This window comes from Carcharhinus amblyrhynchos, chromosome 7 (genome assembly GCF_965287045.1).
Source record: "Carcharhinus amblyrhynchos chromosome 7, sCarAmb.v2.hapA, whole genome shotgun sequence".
Lineage (NCBI taxonomy): Eukaryota > Metazoa > Chordata > Chondrichthyes > Carcharhiniformes > Carcharhinidae > Carcharhinus > Carcharhinus amblyrhynchos.
The window spans coordinates 117,212,895-117,228,253 of NC_137330.1; the positions used below are offsets into that span (position 1 = coordinate 117,212,895).

At 45.2% G+C, this 15,359-nt stretch overlaps 1 protein-coding gene across 1 annotated transcript in view; it reads left to right on the forward strand.

Annotated features, from left to right (window-relative positions):
• Positions 1–15,359, forward strand: part of rsph9 (radial spoke head component 9) — a 57,009-nt gene that overhangs the window by 12,868 nt on the left and 28,782 nt on the right. The window contains exons 3-4 of the mRNA XM_080193009.1: positions 942–1,071; positions 6,070–6,216. Coding sequence (XP_080049135.1) covers positions 942–1,071; positions 6,070–6,216 — 277 coding nt within the window. The remainder of the gene's footprint in view (positions 1–941; positions 1,072–6,069; positions 6,217–15,359) is intronic.

A 15,359-nucleotide genomic window follows, 5' to 3' on the forward strand; every position in this document is an offset into this window, starting at 1 on the left:
TCTTCTGGAACCATTCCAGACTCTGTAGAATCTTGCATGCCTTCATAGCAAGAGGATTTGAGTATAGGGGTAAGGATGTTTTGCTGCAGTTATAAAGGGTCTTGGTGAAGCCACATCTTATGTATTGTGTGCAGTTTTGGTCTCCTAGTCTGAGGAAGGACATTCTTGCTATTGAGGGAATCCAGACAAGGTTCACCAGTCTGATTCCTGGACTGGCTGGACTAACATATGAAGAGAGACTGGATCGACTGGGCTTGTACTCACTGGAATTGAGAAGATTGTGAGGGGATCTCATAGAAACATATAAAATCCTGATGGGGCTGGACAGTCTAGTTGCAGGAAGAATGTTCCTGATCTTGGGGAAGTCTAGAACTAGGGGGTCACAGTCTAAGAATAAGGGGTAAGCCATTCAGGACTGAGATGAGGAAGAACTTCTTCACTCGGAGAGTTGTGAACCTGTGGAATTCTCTACCACAGAAAGCTGTTGGGGCCACTTCGTTAGATATGTTCAAGAGGGAGCTGGATGTAGCCCTTGTGGCTAAAGGGATCAAGGGGTATGGAGAGAAAGCAAGAATGGGATATTTTCTGAAAGTGCTTGATCAATCATGATCATATTGAAAGGTAGTGCAGGCTGAATGGCCTACTCCTGCACCTAATTTCTATGTTTCTGAGATAAATTCACTATCTCTATAGCAGCTTCTATTAACACTCTGTGATGCATGATATCTGGTCCTGGGGGTATATCAACTTTCAGTCCCATTAATTTTTCCAATGCAGCCTTCTTATACCAATTTCCTTCAATTCCACTTTCTCCCTAGTCCCGAGAAAACAGGATGTCAGTCCCAGAAATCAGCAGGGATAGAAATGAGAGCTGAACGTAAGTTGCAATTGACAATCATCAGAGCCTTTTGAACATAACTTTACGTGCATTTTTGTTTCAGTTGAAGATAAAGGAGGAAGAACGTCTGACTGCTACGATTGAACAAATAAACAGGGAAGCTGCAATAATTCCCAGGGGTGCTTTTGTCAAAACACCTCTTGAACAGATTCACAAGAACAGGAGTTTTGAAGGTAATGAGTCCTTTAAGTTCAGGTATCACGTGCTGGAATGACATCAAACACCTACAGGTTATTACTTAATATTCTCCCGACCCTTTTCCAATGGTGCAAACTGGATGGGCATGTGGCTAATTAGCATATTTAAATCCCAGAACATGGAATTCATTGGCCTTCAGACACAGTGTGAGAACAGCCAGATTCACTACTAGTCTTCAGTGGAGACTGACACAATAGTTACACCAGGAAATTCAGAGCTGTTAAAGCTTTTGGATGGTTGGGAGCATGGCCGGGCAGTGCTCAACTGCTAGGGACACCTGACACTGCCCACCTGGCACACTGGCAGTGGCCACTGGGCACTGGTATCATTTGGGTATTGCCAATGTGCTGGGGTGCCAGGAACGATAAAAGAGGCTACTATGACATGGGGGGTTATGTTGAAGGGATCATGATGGAGGAACATGTTGGAGATCAGACAGGGGGACCCATTAGGAGGGTCCCCGATGCCCTGTGCTAGCAATCAGTGTTGGAGATGGGATCACCTGCCACTGATAAGGGAGATCCCGATATCCATGGAGGGATGGAGTCTCCCAGTGCACTGTGAGATTGGGCACCCTTGCAAAATGGCACCTGAGTGTGCTGAAGCTGGGTTCTGCAGATTGTTTAGACCCCGCCTCCTCCTCCCTTGTACAGGCGCCAAATTGCCAACTCTCCAAAGAAGTGAGAGTGTGTGGGAGGATTGGGGTGCAGAGTGCACCTGACACACCAGCGCGGATCACTCCATTAATCTCACCATTATGACGTTTGGTTTCAAAGGTAAGGGAGTCTAAAACTAGAGGGCATAGGTTTAAGGTGAGAAGGGAAAGATACAAAAGGGTCTAGAGGGGCATTTTTTTCACACAGAGAGTGGTGAATGTCTGGAACAAGTTGCCAGAGGCATTAGTAGAGGCAGGTATAATTTTATCTTTTAAAAAGCGTTTAGACAGTTACGTGGGTTTGATGGATGTAGAGGGATATGGGCCAAATGCGGGCAATTGGGAGTAGCTTTGGGGTTTTAAAAAAAGAGCGGCCTGGACAAGTTGGGTCGAAGGGCCTGTATCTATGCCATATATCTCTAATACTCCATGATTCTAATTTAGGAGAATTGCTTCCTAATGGCCCACGGCAGCTGGAAACCTGGAGAATTTTCCATCGGGGTGAGAATGTCTATCAGCTGGGATTCTGCTAGTTGATATATGCTGATTTATGCATAGTTGGCAAACCACCAGCCAACCCCACTGGCCTGAGACTGGGCCACCCCTTTTACATGGTGACCCAACCTTCTCACTTGTTTGCTGACCTCCTCCCTCAAAAAAATGAAATGCAGTACCCCTCCCCCCACCCCGCCCCACTGACCTGGGGAACACCACCAACCCCCTCACCAAAGAGGGGCATCTTCCCCCTCACCCACAAATAATGGCTGACTCCCTTGTACACCATGCAGGCATGACCCCCTGTGCCACCCCCCACTCAGCTTCCTTCATCCTTCAGGGCCCTCCTCAGATCCCTACTCAGCCTCCCTTCAGGTGAAGCACCTTGTCAGTGCCAACAGTGCACTGCTGTAGGCACCGACACCCTGGGCTGGCACCTTGGAGCCCCAAGAGGGCTCAAGGAGGTAGGTCCAGTGCCTATTTGCCCTGCTGCTGCTGCCAGACTATAGAGGTCCCGCAAGGGCTCTGCAACTTGGTTGGGCTTAGGCTGGGGGCAGGGAAGGTGGTGTTGGGGGTTGGGGGGGGTGGTGGTGGTGGCGAAAAGGTTGTCCTCGCCTCTCTCTGTCAGGATGGCTGAACTGCCCTTTCTATCCCTGGCAGACCTGAAGATCACCCCTGGTATGTTGATTTCAGGCAGCTCCGAAATCAACATCTTCATTCCTGCCTGTCAGCTATGCAAATTCTGAAGTGGCCGGGTCATTTTAATCTGCACCATCCCCTCTCACTCTGCTAGTCACCTGGCAAGATTTTAAATCATCACAGCACTCCATTCTGCAGCAGAGATTTTCCTTTCTCCCTGCCAGTAGCTGCAGGTGTGAGCTGACCCCTCTGACAAAAAGATGTCAATTTCCCTAGATGTGAGGGGTGGGGGAGTTCCAGTCTGCCCAGCTGTGTACTCAGCCCCAGTGTATACACACAGCTTTGATTTGAAGTTATTGTGGCTTCCCAGCAAGCTGAAATCATTGAAACCCTACTTTGACAAAGGGTCGTCTGGAATCAAAATGTCAGCTCTTTCCTTACAGGTGCTGTCAGACCCGCTGAGATTTTCCAACATTTTCTTTTTGGGTTTCATTGAACCCCTCTCCATTGCACTAAAAGCCTTTGATCTATTACAAGTTCAATATGCAATGTGTGGTAAATGATCCAGCTGTCAGATCAAAGGCTTTCTATCAGCATCCAGCAGTCTGTGTTTAGTTTGAATTCCCTTCATAGTTGACTGCACCTCAAGTACCCCATTCAGCTGACTGCAATGTAGACAGAGTCTAATCCTGCTTGACAGCCTGTGGTTTCACTTCCTCTTTTGCAAATCATCCCTTACTGGAATTCCACCCCTATTTCCTGTTGGCTTTCACACTATCTTGAAACTCTTCAAAGGTCTCTGAAATGAGAAATCTAAAAAAAGGAGGAATTTTCCCAAAAACATGGCAATTTTCTGACTGAAAACTAACATGTTTCTCCCCAGGTTTTCTCTCTCGTTTTTTAGTTTTCTTTAAATGTTTCCACTCCCTGAGTCATATGTTCCAAACTGAATAATTTCATGTAAATTACCTTTAATACTATCCCTCTTTGAAGGTTGAACCTCGTTTTGGAACAAAAACAGGAAATGCTGGAAAATCTTAGCAGTTCTGACAACATCTGTGGAGAGAGAATAGAAACAATGTTTCGAGTCTGGATGACCCTTTGCCAGAGCCCATTTTGGAGTTTGGGACGTGATTGTTTTGGGTCCATTTGACATGGGTGCAGATTTTGTTATGGCAGCTAACTCTTGCGAGAGGGCTATGACAGGACTTACCCCGTCTGAGAGTGAGAACCCCCCCCACGCCCACTGCTGATGACATAATCAGCTTCATGCCCAGTCCTTCTGTTCCTTTGAAGAATTTGGATAGTTGAATAATCTCTAGCTGATAGCTTTGCTTCATCAGTCGTAGACTCTCTAAACTTTTTTCATTGCTCAGATGTTTTTCACCAGATATCAGTTTGGTTGCTGTTTTCTGCAGTCCGTCCAAGGCCTGCATATTTGATTTGATTTATTATTGTCATAAGTACTAGCATACAGTGAAAAGTATTGTTTCTTGCGCGCTGTACAGACAAGCATACTGTTCATAGAGGAGGAAATGAGAGAGTGCAGATTGTAGTGTTACAGTCATAGCTACGGTGTAGAGAAAGATCAAATTAATGCAAGGTAGGTCCATTCAAAAGTCTGATGGCAGCAGAGAAGAAGCTGTTCTTGAGTTGGTTGGTATGTGATCTAAGACTTTTGTATCTTATTCCCGAAGGAAGAAGGTAGAAGAGAGAATGTCTGGGGTGTATGGCATCCTTAATTATGCTGGCTGCTTTGCTGAGGCAGCAGGAAGTGTAGACAGAGTCAATGGATGGGAGGCTGGTTTGAGTGATGGATTAGGCTACATTCACGATCTTTTGTAGCTCCTTGCGGTCTTGGGCAGAGGAGAGCCATACCAAGCTGTGATACAACCAGAAAGAATGTTTTCTATGGTGCATCTATAAAAGTTGGTGAGAGTCGTAGCTGACATGCCAAATTTCTTTCGTCTTCTGAGAAAGTAGAGGCGTTGTCATTATCCTTTGTCCACAGTACTCCAGGTACCACTATGAAAATGCCTTGCACTGACTCATTGTCACCTCCTGTGATTTCTGCATCCAAGATCAGACAAATTAAACTATTTATGCAGAGCCCTGGGTAGTTTGATTTGATAATTTCCCAGTATGGGGCAGGTAGTTTTTTTTTAATGAGAGTCAGACACAGAACTGACGCAAAGATAAATGTACTTCTAATCTGAAGGATTCAGCGTCCACCTTAGTATCTACCCAGTACGGTCTGGCTTCTGAGCCAGTGACATAATATATGGTATATGTATGTACATATTAGCTGCAATTCAGTGTTTGGACAATCGCCCCTGAGTTACAGAGTTATGCAACACATAATTAGGCTGAAACTCCAGTGCAGTTTTTTAAAATTAAAGTGAAGGCCTCTCTGCTTCTTCAAATGGATGTAGAAGATCCCATGGTACTCGTTCAATGAAAAGGTGAGGTGTTCTCCCCACTCTTCTAATCAATATTTATTACTCAGCCAGTAACATAAACATATGGACCTTTATTTCAATTTTGTTTTTTGGAGCCTGTTGTTTGCAAATTGGCTGTGGCATTTAACACTGCTGCCTCAGTGCATGGGAGCCGGGTTTGATGTCCTGCTTGAGTTACTGTCTGTATGGTGTTTGCACATTCTCCCTGTGTCTGTGTGGGCTTCCTCTGGGTGCTTCATTGACTGTGAAGTTTTGTTTTTAAGTTCATTTATTAGTATCTAAACAAGTAGGCTTACATTAACACTGCAATGAAGTTGTTGTGAAAACCTTTGAGTCACTACACTCTGGCGCCTGTTTGGATACACTGAGGGAGAATTTAGCACGGCCAATGCATCCTAACCAGCACATATTTCAGACTGTGGGAGGAAACCGGAATACCCGGAGGAAACCCACACAGACATGGGAAGAATGTGCAGACTCGACACAGACAGTGACCCAAGCTAGGAGTGGAACCCAGGTCCCTGGCCCTGTGAGGCAGCAGTGCTAACCACCGTGCCACCATGCGTGCCTTGTGGAAGATGTGGTAGAAATACGGGTTTTATTTTTACAATACCTCTTATGTAATGACTTATCCAATGCTTATAGCTATCAGGATGCTTTAGAAGATTGACCAGTTGGCGGCTTTGTCTCTCTAATGACATTCTCCATTCTGACTCTGGCCCCAGGTTTGTCAGTGATTGAGGCTGGGAAGTTGCAATCCTATCTTCACTTCACCACTTCTGTCAAGCGGAAGTACAGATCGGTGCTGTCACAAGCCAATCTGGAGGAATCCATCGATTTTCTTAATTGTCTCGAAGACGACGAGTTGAAAAGTAAGTCACTGGAATTTTTTTTTTCAAAACTAATGAGCTAAATGATGAAGTAGTCTTTTGAAATTGTCTTTTAAGGAAGAGACTTCCAGAGACTCATGACCCCCGAGAGAAAAAAATTCTCCCCATCTCCGTCTTAAATGAATGACCCTTTATTTTTGAAAAGCTGTTGCGAGCTGCTAAAAAGGCCACAGCTTCTACAGAGTCAAGCAAAATCAGACTGGCATTCTCCACAAGTAAAAGAAAGGCACTCCAGCTCACCTCCCAGCAAGTAACTGTGAACCAAGCATTGATGGTGCTAGTTGCTGACCATTGGCAACTTATGTGGGAATGTGGGTGTTGTTTGGTTTCATAAACAGTTCAAAATAATATCAGAATGTTAGAATGTTAGCGCAAGAAATCCGGCCAATGGATTGGGTTGTTAGTATAATCATCTTAGCTTTTTCAACTATATCAGCCATTCTACCTGTCCTGCTGCTGACTGTGTTCCAGAACCAGTGAATCTCATTTCTGTGACCGATTCCTGCACCCATTAATACTTTTCTCCCCTATAAGCTTATCAGATTCTCCTCAACTTGCCTTCAATAGGCACATTAGCAAACATTCCACATTCTAATAAACGGATGAAATTCCTTCTAATTTCACCTCTTCATGCATCTGGTAATGCTCTTTATGTCCCTTTGTTAATAATAGATCTTCCAAACCATTTCATATGCTCAGGAGTTCCTTTGAAGGAGCAGATGCCAGGAAACTTTTGATTTAATTTGATTTATTATTTGTCACATATATTAACAGAAAGTGAAAAATATTGTTTCTCGTGTGCGATATAGACAAAGCATACTGTTCATAGAGAAGGAAACGAGAGAATGCAGTTATTGCTAGAGTGTAGAGAAAGATTAACTTAATGCAAGGTAAGTCCATTCAAAAGTCTGACAGCAGCAGGGAAGAAGCTGTTCTTGAGTCAGTTGGTACATAACCTCAGACTTTTGTATCTTTTTCCCGAGGGAAGAAGGTAGAAGACAGAATGTCCAGGATGCTTGTGGCCCTTAATTATGTTGGCTGCTTTGCTGAGGCAGCGGGAATTGTAGACAGAGTCAATGGGTGGGAGGCTGGTTTGCGTGATAGATTGGGTTACATTCATGATCTTTTGTAGTTCTTTGCGGTCTTGAGCCAAACAGGAGCCATATCAAGCTGTGAACCAGAAAGAATGCTTTCTATGGTGCAGCTGTAAAAGTTGGTGAAAGTCGTGGCCGACATGCCAAATTTCCTTCGTCTTTTGAGAAAATAAGAGACATTGGTGGGCTTTCCTAACTATAGTGTTGGCATGGGGGGACCAGGACAAGTTGTTGGTGATTTGGACACCTAAAAACGTGAAGTTCGCGACCCTTTCTACTTCGTCCCCATTGATGTAGACAGGCGCATGTTCTCCTTTACACTTCCTGAAGTCGATGCCAATCCCCTTTGTTTTGTTGACATTGAGGGAGAGATTATTGTTGCTGCACCAGTTCACCAGATTCTCTATTTCATTCCCGTATTCCGTCTCGTCATTATTTGAGATCCAACCCACTACAGAGGTGAAAATTGAAACGGAGGGGAATTTGACCTTTAGGCCCGAGTTCTCTGACTGTTCATGCTCCGTTGTCAAGGCCAGACGGGATGGAGAATTTGGCGCTCAGCCAAATCTCCATTCATTACAGTGGGACAGGAGACTCTGGCTGATGTGAATAGCTGGAGAATCTTGCCCATAATTTTGAACAATTCTTTTAGATTCCCCCTAAATATGATCTCATTTTTTTTCCAACTGCCTTGTTGTTTTTCAGCATCATGTGAATCTTCATAGCTTCCTTGCATAAATAAAATCATCAAGATTTAAGCATGGAAACAGGCCCTTCGGCCCAACTTGTCCATGCTGTCCTTTTTTTAAACTCCTAAGCTAGTCCCAGTTGTCCATGTTGGGTTCACATTGCTCTGCACCCATCTTACCCATGTAGCTGTCTAAACGTTTTTTAAAAGACAAAATTGCACCTGCTTCTATTACTACCTCTGGCAGCTTGTTCCAGACACTCACCACCCTCTGTGTGAAAAAATTGCCCCTATGGACACTTTTGTATCTCTCCCCTCTCATTATCATCATCCTATTAAATTAACCTTAAATCTATGCCCTCTAGTTTTAGACTCCCTACCTTTGGGAAAAGATATTGACAAACTAATTGATCTATTGCCCTTATTATTTTATAGACCTCTATAATATCACCCCTAATCTTCCTATGCTCCAGCAAAAAAAAATTCCAGTCTATCCAGCCTATCCTCATAACTCAAACCATCAAGTCCCGGTAGAATCTCAGTAATTCTTTTCTCCACTCTTTCTAGTTTAATAATATCCTTTCAGAACTGTACGTAGTATTTCAAGTGTGGCCTTACTAATGCTTTGTACAACTTCAACAAGGCGTCCAACTCCTGTATTCAGTGTTCTGGCCAATGAAACCAAGTACGCCGAATGCCTTCTTCATGACTCTGTCCACTGTGACTCCACTTTTAAGGAGCTATGAACCTGTACCCCTAGATCTCTTTGTTCTATAACTGTCCCCATTGCCCTACTGTTAACTGAGCAAGTCCTGCCTTGGTTCGATCGACCAAATGCACCTCGCATTTATCTAAATTAAATTCCATCTACCATTCGTCAGCCCACTGGCCCAATTGATCAAGATCACGTTGCAATCCTCGATAACCTTCTTTACCATCTACTATGCCACCAATCTTGGTGTCATCTGCAAACTTACTAACCATATCTCCTATATTCTCATCCAAATCATTAATATAAAATGCCAAATAATAGTGGGCCCAGCACTGATTCCTGAGGCACACCGCTGGTCACAGGCCTCCAGTTTGAAAAACAACACTGCACAACCACCCTCTGGCTTCTGTCATCAAGCCAAGTGATCTAATTTAATCCACAAATGCTGGGAACTCTGTGAGCGACTTGAAGCCAGCTATTAAAAGTCATAGACTAATGCAGACAACAGGAAGGCACAGGTCTCCAGAGATAGCAAGGCAACTCCAAATGCTGAAAACAGAAAATATCTCATTGATCAGCCAATGTCTGAAAGGTAGCAGACAGCTTGATGCTTCAAGCAAGACCCTTTCAGAATAGCTTCAAAGAAGTGCCCCACTTTGAACATTAACCTGCTTTTTCAGAAGCTGATAGAGATTGCTGTATGGGGAGGTGATGGCCTTGTGGTATTGTCGCAAGACTATTAATCCAGAAATTCAGCTCATGCTCTGGGGACCTGGGTTCAAATCCTGCCACAGCAGATGGTGGAATTTGAATTCAATAGAAAATATGTGGAATTATGAACGTACTGATGACCATGAAGCCATTGTCAATTTTCAGAAAAACCCTCCTGGTTCACTAATGTTCTTAGAACATTCAGAACCCGTCTGGTTCACTAGGGAAGCAAATCTGCTGTCATTACCTGATCTGGCCTACATGTGACTCCAGAGCCACAATGATGTTGTTGACTCTCAATTGCCCTTGGGCAACTAGGGATGGGCAATAAATGCTGGCCAGCCAGCGATGCTCATGTTCCATGAATTAATTTAAAAAAGTCCAACATTTTTAGTTTTCCAGACAGAAGGTAATGCCTGGTAAGGCCACCTGCTTCAGTGTCACAGCTAGAAAAAAGACTAATTGGTCATTCTACCTGTGCTAGTTCTTCTGTAGACAACCCAATTAGTCACACCTCCCTGCTCTTCAATTTTGTCCCCTGCAAGTATTTATCCGCTCTGCTTCATATCTTCTTTTAACCGCGAGCTGAGCTTCTTCAGATTGCAATGTGGCTGGTTTAAAAGCTACTTAAGCTCATGGTGATAACATTTATTTCAGTTTCCGCCTGAAACCAGCATCAAGAGGCCCAAAGCACTCATTTGGCAGTGGATCTGCAATACGCACGAGTTGGCCATGGCGAGGCAGACAAATCCAGTCTGCGCCTCAGCTATGCTGGCTGAAATTGAGTGCACAAAGCTGAATCCGAAAAGGGCAAATGCAGACTGATAGCAGGGTGCTGATGGTGTCAGAAAGAGCACTCCTGAAGGGATCCTTTTGAAGATTGGCCATCAGGAATGCACTTTGAGGAGGGGGTTAGTTAGGCCATTCGCTGATCAGTTAAAAATGGACTTTGTCCTCTCTGTACTTTGCAGACTTTACAACCAGAGTCTTAAAACAATTTAGGATCATTCTGCCCTAAAACAGATGGGTGTGCTGTGCACCTGAATGTAGGCTCAGCTAAAAGTTACATCAGGTGGGCGTTGGACGCCCAAGAGGTGATCGAAGCTACGTCTCAATCCTTATCTCCAATTTCACTTATTATATTTAATGTCATCTGTCATATATTGGCTGGCAGATTCATCGGTGTGTCTGTTTGTCCACCATTGCCTGGTACAGCAGCCTGGCCTTCCCAGTCTTCCTATACTGCTTGAGGTATATGAAAGTCTGACTTTTATCTCACCCACTAAAGCTGAATCTCTTTTCCTAAACCACTTCATTCCCTGGCTTCAGAATTCTTCTTTCACCCATTGACTGTCTCCTTTCTCTGCAACTTTCCTGGCTTCCTCCACGTATAGTTGCTTTGAGCCTTTCTGCATGAGGAATGGAAGTTGTTGCTATGGTCACTATGGGTTTTGTTTTACTGTCTCCAGGCTTTCTGCTCAATTTTCACAGGAATTTTGTGTGAAACTCTCTGTTAAGGTGTTTTGTATTAAAGGCACTATCTTAATGACATTGGTTGTTGTTGAACTTGGGGGTAATGAGGCAGTGCAGAATTGTGGTATATTGGGTGCAACGTGCTCCCATTTCTCAGTAGGGGCCCCTGCATCATTCCTGCTACCCCATTTCATCAATGCTCACATTTCCCACAACAGTGGAAAATCAACATTTTTACCTTTTGCCATTTCACAATTTCATTTCTTTCACAATTTCTTTCTGACTTAAAAGGTGAACCATCTCATGGGGATGTGTATGAGAGGGTGGTCAGTGACAAGGAAAAGGGATTTAACATAATTCACCAACACAGCCTATGTGAATTGTCAGTTTGAACTACAAGTGTTCATTAATCACTGCATGTTTTTCTGCTCCACGCTCACATTTATTGGGGTTGGAGGGTGGGGAAGGAGGTGTTGGCGGGGGAAACGACTCGGTCACGGGGGAACTGTTTACAGGAAAGTGTCAGGACAGCAGGCTATTGAACTCTGCTATCACTTTTTATGTACTCCCTTGTACTGGGCCCACGAGCAGGCTTGAATTTGAAGAATTTTGACATTAGTCAGAAGATGTACAGTTTAAACTGCGTGATCGGGGGCATTGCTATTAATCATTAATGATGATAGTGCTTCAAGTTACAAGCTCTGAAGTTCCTTGGGGTTCTGCTGTCATGTGATAGGGTGGTGACGATGGTGGAATGTCAGGTCATTGGCAAGAGGCCCAGCAGATTTGCTTGTTCCTATCGGTTTCGGGTCGAGAGAGGAATATTGGCCAGAAGCTCTTGGGAACTCCCTATCCTTCGAGCTCCACCATTGGATCTTCGTGATCTATCTGAACTGTGAGAGCAGGCAGACCAGTTTAGCATTTCCTCCAAAGGCAGCATCTCTGACAGTTCCCTCTGTCCTCCTGCAAAGTGTCATCTCAGATTGTGTACTGAAGTTCCAAATAAAGCTTGAACCCATGCCCCACTGACTCAAAAATGCTGCTTACTCAGCCAAGCTGCCACTTGGTGTTGCACTCTGTTTCATTCGCAAAATTAATCTATTTAATACAATGGCTAATATTTGTGTTATAAGAACATAAGAAATAGGAGCAGGAGTAGGCCATCTAGCCCCTTGAGCCTGCCCCACCATTCAATAAGATCATGGCTGATCTGTCGTGGCTCGGTTCCACATTCCCGCCCTCTCCCCATAACCCTTAATCCCCTTGCCTATCAAAAACCTATCAACCCGCGTCTTAAAAATATTGAACGAGGCAGCCTCCACCACTTCAACGGGCAGAGAATTCCAGAGATTCACCACCCTTTGAGTGAAGAAGTTCCTCCTCAACTCCGTACTAAACTGCCCCCCCTTTATCTTGAGGCTGTGCCCTCTAGTCCTACAGCCCTTTCTGAGCGGGAAGAGCCTCTCCACCTCTATCCTATCCATCCCATTCAACATCTTATACGTCTCAGTGAGATCTCCCCATATTCTTCTAAACTCTAACGAGTACAAGCCTAGTTTATTCAGCCTCTCCTCATAGTTCAACCCCCTCAACTCCGGAATCAGCCTAGTAAACCTCCTCTGCACACCCTCCAAGGCCAAAATATCCTTACGTAAGTGCAGCGACCAAAACTGCACACAGTACTCCAGCTGCGGCCTCACCAGTGCCCTATACAGCTGCAGCAAGACCTCCCTACTTTTATATTCAATCCCCCTCGCTATGAAGGCCAGCATCCCATTCACCTTCCTGACCACCTGCTGCACCTGCAGGCTGGGTTTTTGTGACTCATGCACAAGGACCCCGAGGTCCCTCTGCACCGTCGCATGCTGCAGTTTTTTGCCACGTAAGTAATAGTCCTTCCTACCATTATTCCTACCTCACATTTGCCAACATTAAATTCCATTCGCCAGTTCCTGGCCCATTCGCCCAGCCTATCTAGATCCTTCTGCAGACTCTCCAAACCCTCCGCACAACTTGCCGTTCCACCAATCTTGGTGTCATCAGCAAATTTTGACACCATACACTCGGTTCCCTCCTCCAGATCATCTATATAAATGGTGAATAGCTGAGGCCCCAGCACCGACCCCGGGGCACTCCACTAGTCACCAACCGCCAATCCAAATAGCACCAATTGACCCCCACTCTCTGCCTCCTATTTGACAGCCAATCCTCTATCCACGCTAACACCCTACCCCCAACTCCATGCCCCCTGACCTTCTGTAATAACCTCTTGTGAGGCACCTTGTCAAACGCCTTCTGAAAATCAAGAAAGACCACATCCACCGGCTCTCCTCTATCCACCGCCCTAGACACATCCTCATAGAACTCCAATAAATTCGTCAGACACGACTTCCCCTTAACAAAACCGTGCTGCGTCTGCTCTACCAAACAATTCTCCTCAAGATGCCTCGCTATTTTCTCCTTGATCACGGATTCTAACATTTTTCCTATAACAGACGTTAAACTAACCGGCCTATAATTCCCCGCCTTTTGCCTGCCACCCTTCTTAAACAACGGCGTAACATTAGCCGTTTTCCAATCTTCCGGCACTTCCCGCAATCCAGCGACGTTTGGAAAATAATCACCAAGGCATCCACTATCATCTCCGCATTTCCTTCAGAACCCTTGGATGCATTCCATCCGATCCTGGGGACTTGTCCACAATCAGTCCCTCCAGTCTGTCGAGCACCGCCTCTCTAGTAACAATAATGTCATTCAGGCCCTCCACTCCTACCATCTTTCCATCGCTAACACCCTGCAAATTATTCACATCCTCCTCCGTGAAGACCGGAACAAAAAAGTTATTCAGGGCCTCAGCCATTTCCCCATCCCCTACCACTAAGTCCCCCCTCTCATCCTCTAAGGGTCCAACGTTCACCCAAGCCAGCCTCTTCCTTTTTATGTATTTATAAAAACTCTTGCTATCCTTTTTTATATTAAGCGCTAGCCCAGCTTCATAGTTTATCCGACACTTCTTTATCAACTTCTTTGTCATTCTTTGTTGATATTTAAACCTCTCCCAATCCTCTTCTCACCCACTACTCTTAGCTACTCTAAACGCATCCGCTTTTAATTTAACACTTTCTTTCACCTCCTTCGTTATCCACGGCTGATTACCTCTCCTCCTACGATCCTTTTTAACCATCGGAATAAATTTCTGCTGAGCACCAAGAAAGATCTCCTTAAAGATCCTCCACTGTTCCTCAGCAGACCTACCTTCCAACACACTCCCCCAATCAACATTCGCCAATTCCTCCCTCATCCTACCATACTCCCCTCTGTTCAAACAAAGGACACATGTCCGGGAACCCTCTTTCTCCTCCTCCATCTGCATCAGAAACTCCACCATACAATGATCACTCTTCCCAAGAGGATCCTTCACCACAAGGTCCCTAATTCTACCCGCCTCATTACATAACACCAGATCCAAGATAGCTCGCTCCCTCGTCGGCTCCAACACACACTGTTTGAGGACACTATCCCGGCAGCATTCCAAGAACTCCTCCTCAAGCCCACCACGTCCAACATGGGTCGACCAATCAATATGTAGATTGAAATCCCCCATAATTATCGCCGTCCCATTCCTGCACACCGCATTTATTTGCGCGTTAACAGCCCACCCCACCTCCAGATTATTTGGAGGCCTATAAACGACACCCACCAGCGTCTTCCTCCCTTTGCTGTTCCTAATCTCCACCCACAACGATTCCATGTTCTGCTCTTTGGTTCCTATATCATCCCTACTACCACCCTGATGCTATCCTTAATCAGCAGAGCTACGCCCCCCCGCTTTTTCCTCCTGCCTATCCTTCCTAAATACTTGATACCCCTGAATATTCAGCTCCCAGTCCCTGTCACCTTGCAGCCACGTCTCTGTAATGGCCACCAGATCGTATCCATTTGTGCCGATCTGTGCCAGCTGCTCATCCACTTTATTCCGAATGCTTCATGCATTCAGATAAAGTGCCTTCATCCCAGCCTTCACCTGTACCCTATTTGCCAGAACACTGCCAACCATACTCACGCCCCCTACTCCTTTTATTATTGGGACATCCTTGGCCTCCTCCCTTACCTGCACCCTCTCCTTTACTTTAGACCCCGTAATGTCACCTACCCTTGCACCCTCCCCCCCTCTAATTAGTTTAAAGCCCTAACTACAGTCCTATTTACACGATTAGCCAGGACTCTGGTCCCAGCACGGTTCAGACCAACCCCATCCCACCTGAACAGGTCCCACCTCCCCCAATACTGATGCCAATGCCCCATAAATTCAAACCCATTCCTCCCACACCAATTCCTGAGCCACCCATTCACTTCCTTAATCTTATCAACCCTACGCCCGTCTGCACTCGGTTCAGGCAGTAGTCCAGAGATAACCACCTTGTCGGTTCTACTTTTTAATTCCATT